This window comes from Myotis brandtii, unplaced genomic scaffold (assembly GCF_000412655.1).
Source record: "Myotis brandtii unplaced genomic scaffold, ASM41265v1 scaffold220, whole genome shotgun sequence".
Lineage (NCBI taxonomy): Eukaryota > Metazoa > Chordata > Mammalia > Chiroptera > Vespertilionidae > Myotis > Myotis brandtii.
In genome coordinates this window covers 443,765-459,444 of record NW_005358250.1, presented here as the reverse complement: position 1 = coordinate 459,444, position 15,680 = coordinate 443,765, and the positions used below count along the sequence as shown (strand labels likewise).

General features: G+C 54.3%; 2 protein-coding genes across 7 annotated transcripts in view; one reads left to right on the top strand and one right to left on the bottom strand.

The window, feature by feature from the left end:
* Nucleotides 1-211: 211 nt before the first annotated feature.
* SLFNL1 (schlafen-like 1) lies at nt 212-4,931 on the top strand. 2 transcript variants are annotated; one of them, XM_005866096.2, is made up of 4 exons: nt 212-1,170; nt 2,784-3,293; nt 3,568-3,711; nt 4,363-4,931. In XM_005866096.2, the coding sequence occupies exons 1-4, from the start codon at nt 784-786 to the stop codon at nt 4,483-4,485; spliced, it is 1,164 nt and encodes a 387-aa protein (XP_005866158.1). In that variant the 5' UTR covers nt 212-783; the 3' UTR covers nt 4,486-4,931. The 2 variants fall into 2 exon arrangements, with proteins under 2 accessions (XP_005866158.1, XP_014394996.1); XM_014539510.1 differs by having other exon boundaries at nt 2,781-3,293.
* Nucleotides 4,932-7,730: 2,799 nt separating this feature from the next.
* The window catches only part of CTPS1 (CTP synthase 1), a 41,943-nt gene continuing 33,993 nt past the window's right edge, over nt 7,731-15,680 (bottom strand). For 3 of the 5 annotated variants that reach the window (XM_014539529.1, XM_005866036.2, XM_005866035.2), the window contains exons 13-19: nt 14,341-14,384; nt 12,703-12,799; nt 11,578-11,633; nt 11,389-11,485; nt 10,686-10,830; nt 10,075-10,166; nt 7,731-8,604 (exon numbers count right to left, since the gene is read on the bottom strand). In XM_014539529.1, coding sequence (XP_014395015.1) covers nt 10,082-10,166; nt 10,686-10,830; nt 11,389-11,485; nt 11,578-11,633; nt 12,703-12,799; nt 14,341-14,384 — 524 coding nt within the window. In that variant the 3' untranslated portion in view covers nt 7,731-8,604; nt 10,075-10,081. Of the gene's footprint in view, nt 8,608-10,074; nt 10,167-10,685; nt 10,831-11,388; nt 11,486-11,577; nt 11,634-12,702; nt 12,800-14,340; nt 14,385-15,680 lie in introns of all 5 variants that reach the window. The other 2 variants (XM_014539530.1, XM_005866037.2) reach the window with 2 other exon arrangements.

Here is a 15,680-nt window from a genome sequence, read left to right as displayed (position 1 = left end):
TGTGGGCGGGTAAGTGGAGGGGCTGGTGTGTGCACAGCTCAGGATTGAGGTCCCTGGCCTGGCGGGAGGTGGGAGGGCAGGTAGGGCCCCAGCTCTGACCCTCATTCTGCCCCTCCTCACTTATGCTCTCTGAACCAAAAACGGAAGGCTCAGTCTAGACTAGTTCTTAGGAAGCGTCCACGAGCCTTCTCAAGTTATACATATACATATATGCAAAGCCCATTCTTCTGGGGAGAGGCCATAGCTTTCATCAGCGTGCCCAAAGCATAAAACCTCTGCTCTAAAACCCTCTGACCCAGCCCTGACCATTTCAGAGCCATTCTGGGCTCACACCAGGTTCAGACCAGGCAAGCAGAAGCAGCAGTGGGGCCACAGTCAGGCCTCAGAGCCTCAGAGACCTGAGTCCTGGTCCCCTCCGTCCCTCTTTGGTCATATCCCCTGTCTTCCCCTCTGGACTGGAGGGGCAGGCTCTCATGCTCTGTTCTCCGGCCCAGCCCTGTCTGACTCTCCTCTTTCCTGTCCCAGGCCTGGGGTGGCTGGCAGGCCCCTTCCTGCTAGCCCACTGCCCTCACTCTCATTCTGGCTCTTCCCAGCCCCTGCCCATCTGTGAACCTCCCAGGAGCTTTGGCATCTCTTTGGTCCCCTGGAGGCCCTGGGCCAAGCTGAGAGCCCAAGGCCCTGGGAAGAGCAGCCAGCAGTAAGGAATCCCGGAAGCCCTTCTGAGGGAGACCCCTCCAGGGGCCCCCAGGAAGAGATCAGCACAAACCGGTGCAGGAGCCCCTCATGGAGCCCCCAGGCAAGCAGTCCCTGCTGGAGCTCCCCACAGAAGAGTCCCTGCCTGAGGACTCAGGCCTGGAGGGGGCTCCCAGCACGCATATGCTCTACGTGGGCCACCTGAACCCCCAGTTCTCAGTGCCGGTGCTCTCCTGCCTGCTCCGAGACACCCTAGAGCGGCTGGAGCTGCCAGTGGCGCGGGAGCACATCGAGGTGGTGAGGCGGCCACGGAAGGCCTATGCCCTGGTGCAGGTGGCCACCCCTGAGGACACCCTGGCCTCCCTCCGCTGCCGCCTGCAAACAGCCTTGGAGGAGCACCAGATCATCAAGGAGCTGGTGGCCCGCGGGAAGGAGCTGGTGTTGGGAGACGGCCGTGAGCCCACACACCACAGAGAGGTAAGTGAGGCTTTCCCGGAGCCACCAGGCTGCAAGCCCCAGAGCCTGACCCAGGGGTCTGGGTATGGATGGCCTGCACCGCCATCCATAGGTGGAGGGGTATCTTTGAGAAACTGGGGACAAATCTGCAAACTTGGGGACTGCTACCCAAAAAACTGGCCTGCAGCGGGCGCTGCCAGCTCACTCCCAGAGGGACAGTGTGCTTCCAGCCGGAAGCATGTGTAGAAAGGCGGATGTGCGGGACTCCTCCCTGGGTCCTCTGCATCCCCGCCTCTGGAGCTGGGCCGGCCCAGCCTCAGGTCCCAAGGCGGTCCTCATTTCCTCCTTGGACCACCTCATTCAGTTGACAAACACCAGCAGCTGCTCTATGCCAAGCTATAAAGCAGGGAGCCCTCTATGAACAGAGCCAGACATGGCCGACGAAGCTGCATGGTGGCCTCTGGAGCTGTGGGGGGCACAGGAGGGCCCCCATTGCTTTATGGGGACAAATTAGCAGGGGGAGTGAAAGCCAGGCTGGGACTTAGGGAGTGGGGCTGGCATTCCAGGCAGAGGAACACGGCACATACAAAGGAACAGGGTGGTGAGGGGAATGTTACAGGCAGAAGGCAGGCCAGGCAGTGTCCCTGGAGCTCAGGCTGAAGTTGCAGAAAGAACAAAGGAAGAAAGAGGGCAGGGGCCAGGCCACCCAGGGCGGTGAGACCCAGTCAGTGGGACTGAAAGGTTGGCTTCTACGGGGAACGTGAGGGAATACTTGCCTCACTGAGGCCGTGCAGGTCACTCCATGAGACAGGTGATCCTGGTTTACCTTTCCTTTTGGGGTGAAAATGCTTCTGTGTTTAAACTGCTGCAGAACTAAACAGCTCTGTGACTTGCACTTCAAGATCAGTGAGCCTGATTGCGTGTTTGTATGACAGTTTCTCACATTTGTGATACACCTGTCTTTTCTGGGTACTGCAGGGCGGATAGGGACATGCCCCTCATCGCTATGCCCCTGCCCGCACTGAGCTCCCAGGGCTGGAGGCCTCTTCCAGAGCCTAGCAGGCAGGGAGTGGCCATGGGCTCATGCCCAGAGCCCCCGGACAGAGCAGAAACCACGGAAGGGGACTAGGGAGGGCCTGAGGAAAGTTGACGTTCAGGAGGAACGAGTGGTCCAGAAAGTGATCAGCTAGGGTTTCAGGAAGATCAGGAAGGGGGTGGGGTCTCGGGGGCCCCTCTCAGTTCAGAGACCTGAAGCTGTCACATGGGACCTGAGGTATCTCCTGGTGACCCAGTCCTGGGCCTCAGAGATCTGTCCCAGCCAAATGGGAAGAGATTGGCCCACAGCTGTCCCAGTTTCCGTCCGGGGAAGGAGAGCTCTTCTCACCCACCATGCATCTCACAGTCCACCTGGGAAGAGGGCAGCCCAGCCGGCAAGAACCAGTGGCTGGTTCCAACCCTTGATCCAGCAGCCTTTCCCTCATGGGCTGCAGGACCTTGAGCAGAATTAGATCCCTCTGCCTGGGAGGAACACGGGGATTCCTCAGTGGGCTGGGCCCCAGGGTGGTGGAGGTGGGAGTTCTGGAAGCCTATCCCTCTTGCTGCCCTGCTCAGGGATTCTTGCTCCACACCAGCAGGAGGAGGACAGAGGCCCAAGCCCTGGCCCCAGCCCCGGCCCCAGCCAGGGCTCTAGCCGCCCACCTGCCAGGCACACCAATGCCCCGCCGGCCCAGGCCCTGGGGTGGCCTAGCTCCATGCACCAACCCAGCTGCACACGCTCGGACAGCGCCATCGTGCACCAGGAGATCCAGGGCCAGGAGCGGCTTTTCCAGGGCGCCTTCCTGGGTAGTGAGACGCGCAACATGGAGTTCAAGAGGGGCGGCGGCGAGTACCTGAGCCTGGCCTTCAAGCACCACCTGCGGCGCTACGTGTGCGCCTTCCTCAACAGCGAGGGCGGCAGCCTGTTGGTGGGCGTGGAGGACAGCGGGCTCGTGAGGGGCATCCGCTGCAGCCACCACGAGGAGGACCGCGTGCGCCTGCTGGTGGACTCTGTCCTGCAGGGCTTCAGGCCGCAGGTCTTCCCTGACGCCTACACACTCACTTTCATCCCAGTGGTCACCACCTCCGCCAGCGGCACGCCCCTCAAGGTGAGCTGCGGGACAGGAAGGTCTCTGGGGCTGTTGTCATCTGTCATTTCATCACCCTACACGTGGTGGCCCACATCCACTCTGCTGAGCAGTGCTGGGCAGGAGGTGGCGCAAAGGGGAGTCGGGAAATGGTGATGAGAAAAGAGACTTGGACTAGCCCTGCGCCAGCCCCACAGGCTGTCCCCAAGAGCCGAAAGCCAGGACCAAGCAGGGCGGGATTTGGGCTGCACGCTCTCCCGTGCAGCATCCCAGAGCTATTGTTGCCCTTGGCCAGGTGATCCGCCTGAGCGTGCACGCCCCCAAGGCCCAGGCAGAGCCGCAGCTCTACGAGACAGACCTAGGGGAGGTGTTCCTGCGGCGTGAGGGGAGCATCCAGGGCCCGCTGGCCGTCCACGCCATCCAGGAGTGGTGCAGACAGGTAAGTGGCGAGGCTGGTCAGGTGGGATGGGGGCCAAGCTGAGCAGTCCTGGGCAAGCCCTCAGGTTTCCCTTGATGCTCCATTGCCCCGTGAGTGTGTCCGAGGGGATGAATTGAAATATCCCTACCACCTGCCATATTCCACCATTGCGTGGCTGGGGGAGTCAGCAGAGTAGAATATTGAGAAATTTTAAGACAACCCTGAGGGCTGTATACATTTTGGGGGAGGCCCTCAAGATAAGGGGCAGGGAGTGCTGGACATAGTCCCAAGCAAAAGCCTTTTCAAGAGGGAAACATCGGGTGGCAGAAAAGCAGAGGAAGATGGAGAGAGAGGACATTGCGGGAGGAGGGGCTGCCACCTGAGCTGCCTCTGGTACTCGAGGAGGCTGCAGGGGACAGGTCATCCCAGGGCTTGGGATGCTCAGCTTCCCTCAAGACCCCAGGGCTGACTCCATCAGGGGTGTCTGCGTGGCCTGGGGACCAGGCTTCCCCACCTAGCAGTGCCAATCCAGTGCCAGAGGCCTTGAGCAGCCCCACCCCCACCCCAGGCTCTCTGGGCCTTGCCCTCCTCCATCAGTTCAACCCTGGGAGGAGTGTGTGTGGACCTGAGATGATGTCAACTTAGACAGCGGTTTCTATGATGTCCCCTCAGAAGTGGGCAGCAGAGCTGAGCAAGCTGGAGGAGAGGGTGAAGGTGCTGACGGCCGAGAAGGAGCAGCTCCAGCAGCGGCTGCAGCAGCACAGGCCCATCTCCTGCACCTGCTGCGTCCTGTGAGGGCCCCGTGGGCAGGCGAGCACAAGGATGAAGCTGGCACTCACCCTGGGAGATACAGGGATTGCCTATTTGAGCCAAAGTCCTCCCAATAAACCCATCTGGCTGCTCAGAGGGGGACGGGAGCACCAGGCTTCCTTGCTCCTTCAGCAGCATTGCATACACAGGCTGGTCCCACGTGGCTTCAATCCTGAGCAGACTCCGGGCTGTGTAGCTAATAAATTGCTCTTAGCATGAGCCCTGAGGAACCTCACCTTCAGAAAGAACCTGTAAAAACTTGGCCAGGCTATCCTGGGGCTGGGCTAGAAGGGACTGTCCCTGTCCCTAAGATGCTCATCTTGCCCAGGCCGGGGTCTGTTGACTCCAGTTGACTAGACAGGGTCAGAAAGGAACTTGTTATCTTGGGAAATCCCCTCTGCTGATGGCAAGGCACCTCGGTTACAGAGCAAGCCCCCAGCCTTGGCATGCTGGAACTGTGGTTCTCATTGCGCTTCAATAAATTACAGGGACCTGGAGCAAGAATGATTATTTCTAGAACATCTGGCCAGCCAGTTGGGTGTAGCTAAGTCACGAGTCACATGCCTAGTCCCCCTCTGTCCAGGAGGCCAAGCCAGCCCTGGGCTCCTACCACACAAGAGATGTGGGGAGGAGCCCAGATGGTCACGTTCCAGTCCAGCCCTGCTCTAATGGCCGGGTACCTTGGGGGGAGTGCTACCTCTCAGATAGTAGCAGTGCACGGGTCATCCTCAGGTACCATTTCTCCAGCACACAGGCACCTGCACAAAAAGGGCCTGGCCTCTGTTCCAAGCACCCCCAGCCACTGGGAGTCCTGCTCAGCCATTGCCCCCCGCTCCCGCCCCCAACCAGCAGAGCCAGAGGCTATAAAGCCAGCGTCTGACCAGGACAGGTCTGGGCTCAAAGCCCTTCAAGGGCTCCCCATTACATTGAGAGCAAAGCCCAAACCATGGTCTACTCTACACAGCTCTCCCTGACCTCCTGATCCATCTGCCTTCAACTCTGCCTCCTCCCCTTACTCGTGCATTCCAGCGACACTGACCACCTTTCATTACTTGTCTCAGGGCCTTTGCACTGGCTGCCTCCCCTGCCTGAAATGCTCCTCCCCCAGACAGCTGCTTGACTCATTTCCTCCCCTATTTTAAATGACACCCCCTCACCCACACTGCCACCCCTTTCCTGCTCACATGCAAGATGCTAGCCCAGGCATCACGATCCTGAGATGCTTATTGGGAAAGAGCCGATTTCTGCAAAAGCAGGTTAAGTCATGTTGTAGCCAAGCTGCTCTGGGCAGCTAAAAATCGGCCCCGGTCACTGGGTTTGAAGGACACCAGAGAAGCTTGGCCAGTTTCCTCCCCCAAAAGCTTCTGTGTACTGATCAGTGGACACCAGGCATGGAAGGCCGCCCTCCTGGGCATTTCTCGGCTTCAGCCTCATCTGCCAAGCCGGGTGGCAGGGTTGCTCAGGCTTCACGAGCCCTGGAAAGGCATCCGGGTCCTTTTCTAGAAAGGCTATGGAAGTGGCCAGCACCTAACTGAGGTACTCTTATAGGGAGAGGCAGGAACTTCTAACCACTGTGTGTTTGCAAACCTCATACCCAGCCAAGTCCTCACTGTTCCAGGGAGCGCTGTCACCAACGGGCATGTCAGAACCCTGTTTTGCGAATGGCTTTTATATGGAACCACTGGCTAGGAAAAGAGGTTACAACCCCCCCAGTCAGCCACATTCGAAGTACAAGATGAGTATGAAGACATCTGTGAGGGAAGACATTTACTCTGGCCCATGAGGAACGGAGATGAGGCAGCCAGGCTGCTCTGGGTCCGGAGGGACACAAGCTACTGGCCTCAGGACGATGATGGCCTCGGACAGCAAGTGGAAGACTGAAAAGGAGCCCACTTCTTTTTAGATATATGTATTTACTAGAGGCCCGGTGCACAAAATTCATGCATAGGAGGGGTCCCCTCAGCCCAGCCTGAACCCTCTCCAATTTGGGCCCCCTTGGGGGATGTCCGACGGCTGTTCGGGCCTAAACCGGCAGTTGGACATCCCTCTCACAATCCTGGACCGCTGGCTCCTAATCGCTCACCTGCCTGCCTTCCTGATCGCCCCCAACTGCCCCCTCCCTGCCGGCCTGGTCACTCCTAACTGCCCCCCTGTCAGCCTAATTGCCCCCAACTGCCCCCCCTGTCAGCCTGGTCGCCCCCAACTGCACCCACCCCCGCACTGGCCTCATCGCCTCTTACTGCCCCCCCCCCTTGCTGGTCTGGTTGTGCCCAAATGCCCCCCTGCTACCCTGGTTGCCAACTGCCCTGCCCCACGGCTGCCCCCAACTGCCGGCCTGCTTGCCCCTCACAGCCCCCCCCTCCAGCCTGGTTGCCCCATGCAGCCTGCTGTTCAGTTGTTTGGTCATCCCTCATTAACCCCCCTGCCAGCCTGGTCATAGGCAGCCATCTTGTAAGGGTGTGATACTCAATTTGCATATTACCTCTTAATCATATAGGATTTATTTCAGAGAGGAAGGGAGAGGGAGAAAGAAACATCAATGATGAGAATCATCAATGGGCTACCCCCTGCACACCCACACTTGGGATGGAGCCTGCAACCCGAGCATGTGCCCTGACTGGGAATTGAACCATGACCTCCTGGTTCATAGGTCAATGCCCAACCACTGAGCCATGCTGGCTGGGCAAGGAACCCACCTCTTTTCTGGATCTCACTCTGTGGAAGAGACAGCTTGTGAGCAGGTGTGCCCAGCAGCCAGAGGGTGGGTGCCAGTTTCACCAACATATTGCAAGGAGCATGAATTCAGTATCGCTAAGTCTTACTTTGAAGGAAAAACCACCCAGGAGCCGGTCTCGGGGCTAGGGGAGCAGGATGACCTGCCGGGGACAAAGCAGTCTGCCAGGTCCCTGCTCAGCAGAGGGACGGCTTCCATAAACAACACGCCTACTCGCTCTTCTCAAGCTCAAACAGCGCACATGGCACCCATGCTACTTTGAATTTCTATCTTTCAATGCTGAGAATCTAAATTTGAAGTCTTTGGAGAAGTTCTGGACCCTATTACAAAGAAGGGCTCCTTTCTTAGTTTTTAAACTATCAGGTCATCCACGTAAGACTGCTCCCCTGGAGGACAGCCTGGGACGGGTGCTCAGGTGACGGGAGGCACACAGGCATGCCTGGCAGCAGACATTTCCCATGTGCCAGTACATGAAGAGCATGACAAACAAAGCACGTCTCTTGTTCTGCATTATTTATTTCTTAAGTTAGAGTTTACACCAAGTCCAGCCAGAATATAAGGGGCACACAGCTGTGCCCATTGTTACATCATGTAAAGAAAATAGATTTTCATATTGCCTTTCAACTGCAGTAACACCATCCCGGAAGGAAGAAGTCCCTCGAGCAAAGCTGTTGATATGTGAGAGGGTCTTAGAGGCTCTGTTCTTTTTTGAGCGACCCCTTGATGCAAGGAGCGCTTCCCAGCCCCAGGAGACGCCCAGCCAGAGGACAGGGATTCTCAAATCACGCTGCAGAGAGACACAGACTTCCTGCCGTTCATGTGACATCAAACTGACTGTCCCTTGGACAGTGAGTCCCAGCCACAGTTGGCACTGAGAGTCCCCAGGCGGGGCAGTGCCAAGGCTTCGTTTCTGGTTTCACTGCTCTTGGCAGCACCCGTAGGTCACCAGCACCAAGGGTGTAAGCATTAGCTAAAGTTACCCTCCGGGCGCACCAAGCGCATGCGGCACTCTTGAGAATGGTCTAGGCCTCCCTGGGGAAGCGAGAGGCCACACACTCAAATCCACAGCGACTCAGGTGGCTGCAGAAACGAGGCGCTTGGCGGGCACTCCAGCCGCCCTGTCACCGCTCCTGCCCGGATGTCCCGCCTCCCGTCTGAGGCTGGGGCTGAAAAGGAGAGTGTCAACACCAGGCAGCCACCGTGCAGGAGCCGATACACATGATGGGACATGCAGGTCACAGTCTTCCCAATACCCTTCCCCATAATAAAATATTCTTAATAAAAACATAATTTAAAGGAAGTGTCAAAAGCCGAGTGTAAAATCAAGCTGTAAACTCCCGAAGTCTGAAGGCTCTCTTGAAGAATCACCCCTGCTTAAAAAAAAACAAAAAAAGACAATTAGCAATTACATGACGTATGCATTGTTAAAGTAGAAAAGTCAGAATTTGGAGTCAGCTGCTATGGTCAACTATGTCTGTTTTTCATGGAAGTCAGTGGTAGGAGCCTGACATGAATAATTACCAGCTAAATGGATCACTGCTATAGAACCACACGTTTTCAAGATCTTACAGGGACCTCTACATCTGCCCCAATACGAGCACTCTTTTCAGAGCATCCAGCCGAGTGCCACGGACTGAGCTCTCCACTCAGGGAGCAGTTAGAATGCCATGTAACTGACCAAGTATCTACCCTTTCCTGTTCGTCTCCTTTCTCCTGGGGCAGTTTTTAGCCTGTCAGCCTCAGCACACTGTCCGCCAGAGAGCACCGGCCAGGCCCTCTGGGCTACACGCTCACCCGGCAGAGAAAGCAACCACCGCCTCCCCCCAGCGTGAGCCTACTTCTCTCCCGGCCCACCTCATTCAGGTGGCTAATCAACCAAGGCAGACGGCAACAGCCGTGTGCCCCCTCGACCAGGTCTGCGCGGTGCAGGGGCCCACTGCTACTGAGGGCAAGGGTGCAGGAGCTCAGCTGCTCATCTTATCTGTGATGGAAACCCCTGCCCCATGGGACCAGGCCACATCCCTGTTCTCCTTTAGACCCCGGATTCCTGACTGACACCCTAACCCCCTCTGGTACCGTCAGCAGCAGCCTATATTTGCTGACACAGTTCGCTCAGTCATCTTAGCAGGACTTCATACACTTCATGGCAGTGCCCACATCTACGATACTTTATATACTTACAAGTCCTGTCACTACAAAGACAAACATTCAAAGTTCGCTCAATAATTATTTGGATTTTAAGGGATCTCCAGAATAAGCAGCAATCAACATAAAGGTATCACATGTATCAATATTATAGCATTTCCTGATGAAGGCATGAGGCTCTGCAAAAATGACAATTACCATGTTGTCACATCATCTGTCACCTCCTTCAAGATCTCCAAGTTTATGGAAACATGAAATATCGAAGGCTAAGAATCCTGTCCTCCCAGATTTAGTCAGATTAGCACCTGAATGTAGTAATCCATAAGGAGACAACTGCTCAGTGATTGGTGTCCCCCACTGGAGTCCCCAGAGCAGGTGTGTAACTGCACATACTGGGGTAGAGCAGGTGGGTAACTGCACGTACTGGGGCAGAGCAGGTGGGTAACTGCACGTACTGGGGTAGAGCAGGTGTGTAACTGCACGTACTGGGGTAGAGCAGGTGGGTAACTGCACGTACTGGGGCAGAGCAGTACTTGGAGGGGTCTCACCCACTTGATGCCCACACTGACCGTACCATTTTCATTCTCTGGCAGATAAAAATTTTAACACTAAACTCATGATATTCTAATAATTCTAATGTTATCACCATTACAAAAACAAACAATAAAAACCTAAAGCTTAAAAATAGCACATACATTACCATCAGTCATGATTTATGGATGGAAACTTCAATTCGGTGATCTCGGAGTCAGGGGAGCTGCTTCCGCTTCTGTCACTGTAGGTGTCCCTGTAGAAATCAGACGGTTTACTCATCATCTCCCGCCAAAAACTCACCTCGCTTCCCTGCTTCTGTAAGCACGGTGCCCATAGGACATGTCAGAAGGACTCTACTGCATCACGTATTCAGCTGCAGAGCTTCTAGTTACAAAGGTACACATTTGAACTCTGCTGCAGTCACGATACCGTAGGCCCCAACCCAGGGTGACCAACTGGTTCTGGATTAAGGTGCACAGTGGCCCACAACTACAGCCGACACCCGGGGGAAAAATCACAGTTCCCCTTGGACCACAGGGTCCTACTTGGAACTGGAATCCTGGAACCCCGATGCTACAGGTGGGGGACTCGGCAGTGCTGGGGTAGGTCATGGGCGGCACACAGGCAGCCTGAGAAAACCCAGGGACGAGAGGTCACCGCAGGTCCCTGTGAGAAGGAGCCCCCAGCCCGGCTCCTGGGCTCGGCTTATCACCAGGGGGTGATGCTGCTGCGTGGAACCATGACCACTGAAGGCCGAGGAAGGTGACCCGACCTGGGCGAGAGCCTGCAGCCCTTCTGGAGATAATGCGGGAGCCGCCCCACGGAGGCCAGGAGGAGGCCAAAGTACGGCGGGGATGGCTTGATGGGTCTGGACAGGAACTCAGGGTGGTACTGAACACCAACAAAAAAGGGATGATCTGAAACAGAAACATGCAAGAAACAGCTTCAACATGCATGTGCACATCACATGTATTAGAGACAAAATCTTGTTAAATGTTTCACATTTGCACAGACCCTACAATTATTTGAAACAGCATCTTAATTGGAACCCGGGTTAAAGTACCCACAAGACATGGGAGCAGATGCCCTCTCCCCTGCCCATGTCAGCCTCCTGGCTGAAGGCACTTCCTCTCCAGGTCCTGTCCCTGGCTCCCCAGACATCTGAAGGGTTGAGTCACAGGTCACATTAGATTAGAGGGGGCCCAAGGACAGAGTCCAAGCTCCCATCCGGGAGAAGGAGGCACCGAGGCCAGAGCTGGAATGGCTGCCTGCAGGAGGCCCTGGCACGAGCTGTCCCGTGGGCCCTGTGTCCCTGGGCTCCAGGCACCTCCGTTGCCAAGACCCCCCACCTCCCAAGATAGTGCTGCTTCCTAATTCTGTTAGGTCAAGGGAAGCAACTAACATGTTTGTGTTTCCCCACGTGCCAAGAAAACCGTACTATGTTTTCCATTAAATACAACACCCCAAGTAATCACCTTCCAACTCCACAATTTCCATTCTCTCTCCTCCAACATCTTGGCCAACAAACTTTAAGCCTTGCTCCTCCAAACACTTTTTCAAGACTGGATTCACCTGTTGAAGAATGAAGACTAATTTCTCAGCTTACTGTCTCCAAAGCAACAGAAAGGAGAAAAATTTTAAAGTCACAAAACTCAATTCCTCACCTCAAATCTGTGGCGGTGCCTCTCTTCCAAGAAATCTGAATCTCCGTAGAGTTTCCCTGGCAAAAAACCAAACAAACAAATAACCAAAACCAAAACCATGCGGATGTAGAGAATTCTGATTTCACACACACACACAAAATCTATTCACAACCACATCCTGCTTTCCACTTTTATCATCCACGCCTTTTATCACCTGGGCCTTTTGAAGATTATTTCTGATTCCCCTGCCACCTAAGCCACCCACTCGCAGCAGCAATTCAGGCTGAGTTTGGGCTCTGACATTCTGACCACATGGAGACAAACTGCAACAGAAACAGACTTCACCACCACCCTCCCACCTGAGCAAACTACCTTGGAAGACGAGTCAGGAGGCCCCGAACGTCTGAAGCCCTGAGAGATGTCTGAGGAGCTACACAGGTGACCGTGGGGCCAGCACTGCGCGGTTAACTCACAGCTGTCAGAGCTCCTCAGCCCCGCTGGCTACCCGGGAACAAGCGCTGCACCTGCAAGTGCCGCTTTGCAAACCCACGCGGGCTGCCAGGTGGAGCCCCGAGTCCCAGCACGTTAGAGAGGGGGGACTGAAGGGTCGCCTACTCAAGTGACTCAAACTCTGCGCTGCTGAATCCCCAGACACACAGAGCTGTCTCTGCTAACATGTGCAGACAGACTGTCCCAGTGGGCAGGAAAATGACATCTTCAGTCTTAAATATTTTCCTCCCCAAATTTTCCCTAAACCTTTAGCACCTGCTAGTACTTTTAAAATTAAATCTATTTAGATTGAACTTTATGAAACCGCCATTTTTGTGGGACAACAATTCCACATGGTTCAACCTCACAATATAGGAAAGGAAGAGGTTACAGTGGATTTCACCTAACTGCCTCATTCTGGTGACTCGTCCACATCCAAGACCCCCCTGGTCCCGGCTGCACTGCCTGTGACCTTCCTAAGACCCACACCGTGGCTTTGCCGCTTCAGTGCATCCTAGAAGTGCATGACTGGGAAAGCAAAGGAACTTCTAAAGCAAGAACAGAATCAAAAGCGCCAGAGCCGAGCACCCCCCACCCCCACCAAGACACACGTCCTGTAGGTGCCGAGCCGAAGGCCGCCAGTGGGGCAGTGCTTACTCATGACGGAGTTCTTGGTCTGAAACAGGGTTCTCCTCTTGCCCAGCCGCATGGTGCCGCCCATCTGCCCAGGATTGTGCTCTGGCATGTCTATGACCTGGAGGATGAAAAACAAGCACGCTCTCCAAACTCTGCTTCCGTTAGACAGACCGCCGCACTGAGTGACATGAGCCTGGAGGCTCCAACTCCCCAGCCGTTACTGCTAAGAGGCGTTTGTCACAGGGAGAAACGCCCCCAGGAATCATTCTAACCTTCACTGGGTGGGGGCTGAATCCTCCCGCTGCCCTCATGAGCCATTCCCGCGCCCAGCACTGTGGACCCAAGTGCTGCTGGGCTGCAGCAGGTCTCACGAGGACTAACAGCCCAAGTACACCAGACAGGGATGCTATCACACGCTCCCTCCCGCTCCACGAGACCGATGAGCTGTCAGAGGCAAGGGTGCTCGTCTAGGGTTCACCGAGCCCCGACAGCTTAGTGAGCGCCTGCAGAACAGAGCGGCGAGGGCCCCAGCCCCGACAGTCAGTCCACCGCTCAGTCCCGTGCTCCTCTGTCCACCGACTGACCTCTCTGTGCCCTGCTCCTCCTCCACCCCCACATTTCAAAACCTTTGTTTTTCTCCTCCTGAGGTCTTAGTGTTAGCAAAGTTCAAGTTCAGGTCAACAAGCATATAGGGATGCTGTGGAAGTGCCTTGAGATCAAGAGCTTTGCAGGCCTGCGCCTGGGGCTAGGGATTCAGACAAGTAAGACACTGTCCCTCGCCCCCGAGCCACGCTCCTCTGGAAGGAGATGTCACACGAGTATGCATCTCAGAGGGCTCTGGTCACCATTACACAAATCAGTACTGTATTCCAGAAGTTCTTTAATGATATGCCCATCTCCCAGGGTTGTTGGGAATTAAGTGAATCAATATACAGGGGTGGGCAAAATGGGTTTACAGCTGTGAGTATGTGAAAGTTTATTTTTATATTATTACTCTTGTATTACAGATTTTTCCACACGAGCAACTGTAAACTTACTTTTGCCCACCCCTGTATAAAGCAGTGAACAATGCCTAGCACAATAATAAGTGCCCATAAGTGTTTCATATCAGTATTGTTATTTTTTTAAAAATATATTTTATTGATTTTTTACAGAGAGGAAGGGAGAGGGATAGAGAATTAGAAACATCGATGAGAGAGAAACATCGACCAGCTGCCTCCTGCACACCCCCCACTGGGGATGTGCCCGCAACCAAGGTACATGCCCTTGTCTGGAATCGAACCCGGGACCCTTCAGTCTGCAGGCCGATGCTCTAGCCACTGAGCCAAACCAATCAGGGCTCATATCAGTATTATTATAAAGCCCTCCTGGGAGCTAAGGGGAGTGGGGATGGAGAATTATTTTAATCAGGACCCCCGTCCCCCCTAACTGGCTAGGGTGGTCCCTGTCCTTAAAACTTCTTGTGGCAAAATGGAAGAGCAGTGAGAAATCACACAATGAAAAAGAAACTCCTTCCTCTCCAGTGGGTCTGAAAGGCAGGACCTCAGGGCCCTTTGGGATGGACCTAAGTGGCCTCATTTCCTGTCTCTAAACACCATCATCCATCAGTGTCCCTTCCGCACCATGTAGGCCCTGGTGAGACGCAAACACTGGACTTACCACAGGATGACTGGTATTGGGGTTAAACTCTGTAGAATTGGCATCTGAAAAATAAAAAACATTTGTGTTATGAAAATAATTACAAGCAAATCTGATTTTTTAAAAGTTTGATTCCTAAGCTCTGAATCACAATTTCCCTCTTCAGTTTAAACTCATTCAGTGATTAGAACAAAAACTAGGGACAGCATTTCAAAGTTATAAAATAAACACACAAATGCATTTTTTGCATTACATCTGTACAAAATGGGGACATGGAAACCAATGACATAAATAATCTTTATTTAGATAACACATCCTTATGAGGTTCGTATACTGTAATCTCAACTTTTCACTTTTCGTTTCAGACTGTCTCTTTCTAAGATGGGCAAGTACTATCTCTTTCGTGCTCAGCATCTTATACCAGGCCCTACTCAACTGCCTCACTCAATAGCTAAATCAGAAATTAGCTGATTTCAAAACCCAAGTAACCTTTCTATCCTTTACTGAACTTACCATCTAACCATAAGCAAAACCACTAAAGACTAAAAGGAAACGCACTGAGCTCCAGGTTCTGTGTGTCTGTTCGTTCTATTGAATATGCAGGGCATCTTCCCCTGCTGGGGCCAAACCAAGGCCAGGACTCAACTGAAGGACAGCTCCTCACCAGGTCATTCATCCACCTGGGAAGCCCAGTGGTGGCAGGAGGGTCAACGGTGCCCAGAGGGCCAGCTCTAGGGCGGTGGGGGGTTAAGACAGTGCCCGCCAGCTCAGAAGCCAGAACCTAAGGGCACACTCCCTACAAAAATGAGCCACCATCTCCTTAGCTCAGAAGAAATGTGAACTGAGATCAGCCTGCTAACAGCGAGCTGGCCACAGAAGAACCACAAGTACTTTGTAAAGCCAGACCACTTGTTCATTCCTTCACGTTGCTTTATTTTTCTTAGAACTCATAAAGTCTTTCTGATAACCTAGTATCTGTCAGCTGGGGTGTGGCAGACTCTCCCAAGGATGGCCCCAATGAACCACACCCCCAGTATTCACATCGCGAGGTTGTTCCCCCCCGCCCCCCAAAGACTCTGGGCTTGGCCACAGACATCAGAAAGTTTGACAGGGGCTTGCACAGTGGGCTTGTCATTGTGGAAGCCAGTCTGTCTCCATGCCGTGAGGAAGCTCGGCTTGAATTAGTGACTGATAAGCTGCCACGGGGAGAGACCTCTGCTGGGCAGAGCTGAGGGCAGGGCAGGGTGATCTCAGCCACACTGCACGGAGAGGAAACCAGTCACCTCACAGAATACTGGGAAATAAACCACTGTGTTGGAAGCCACCAGTTTGGGGATGGTCTGGACACAGTGATACCCTTA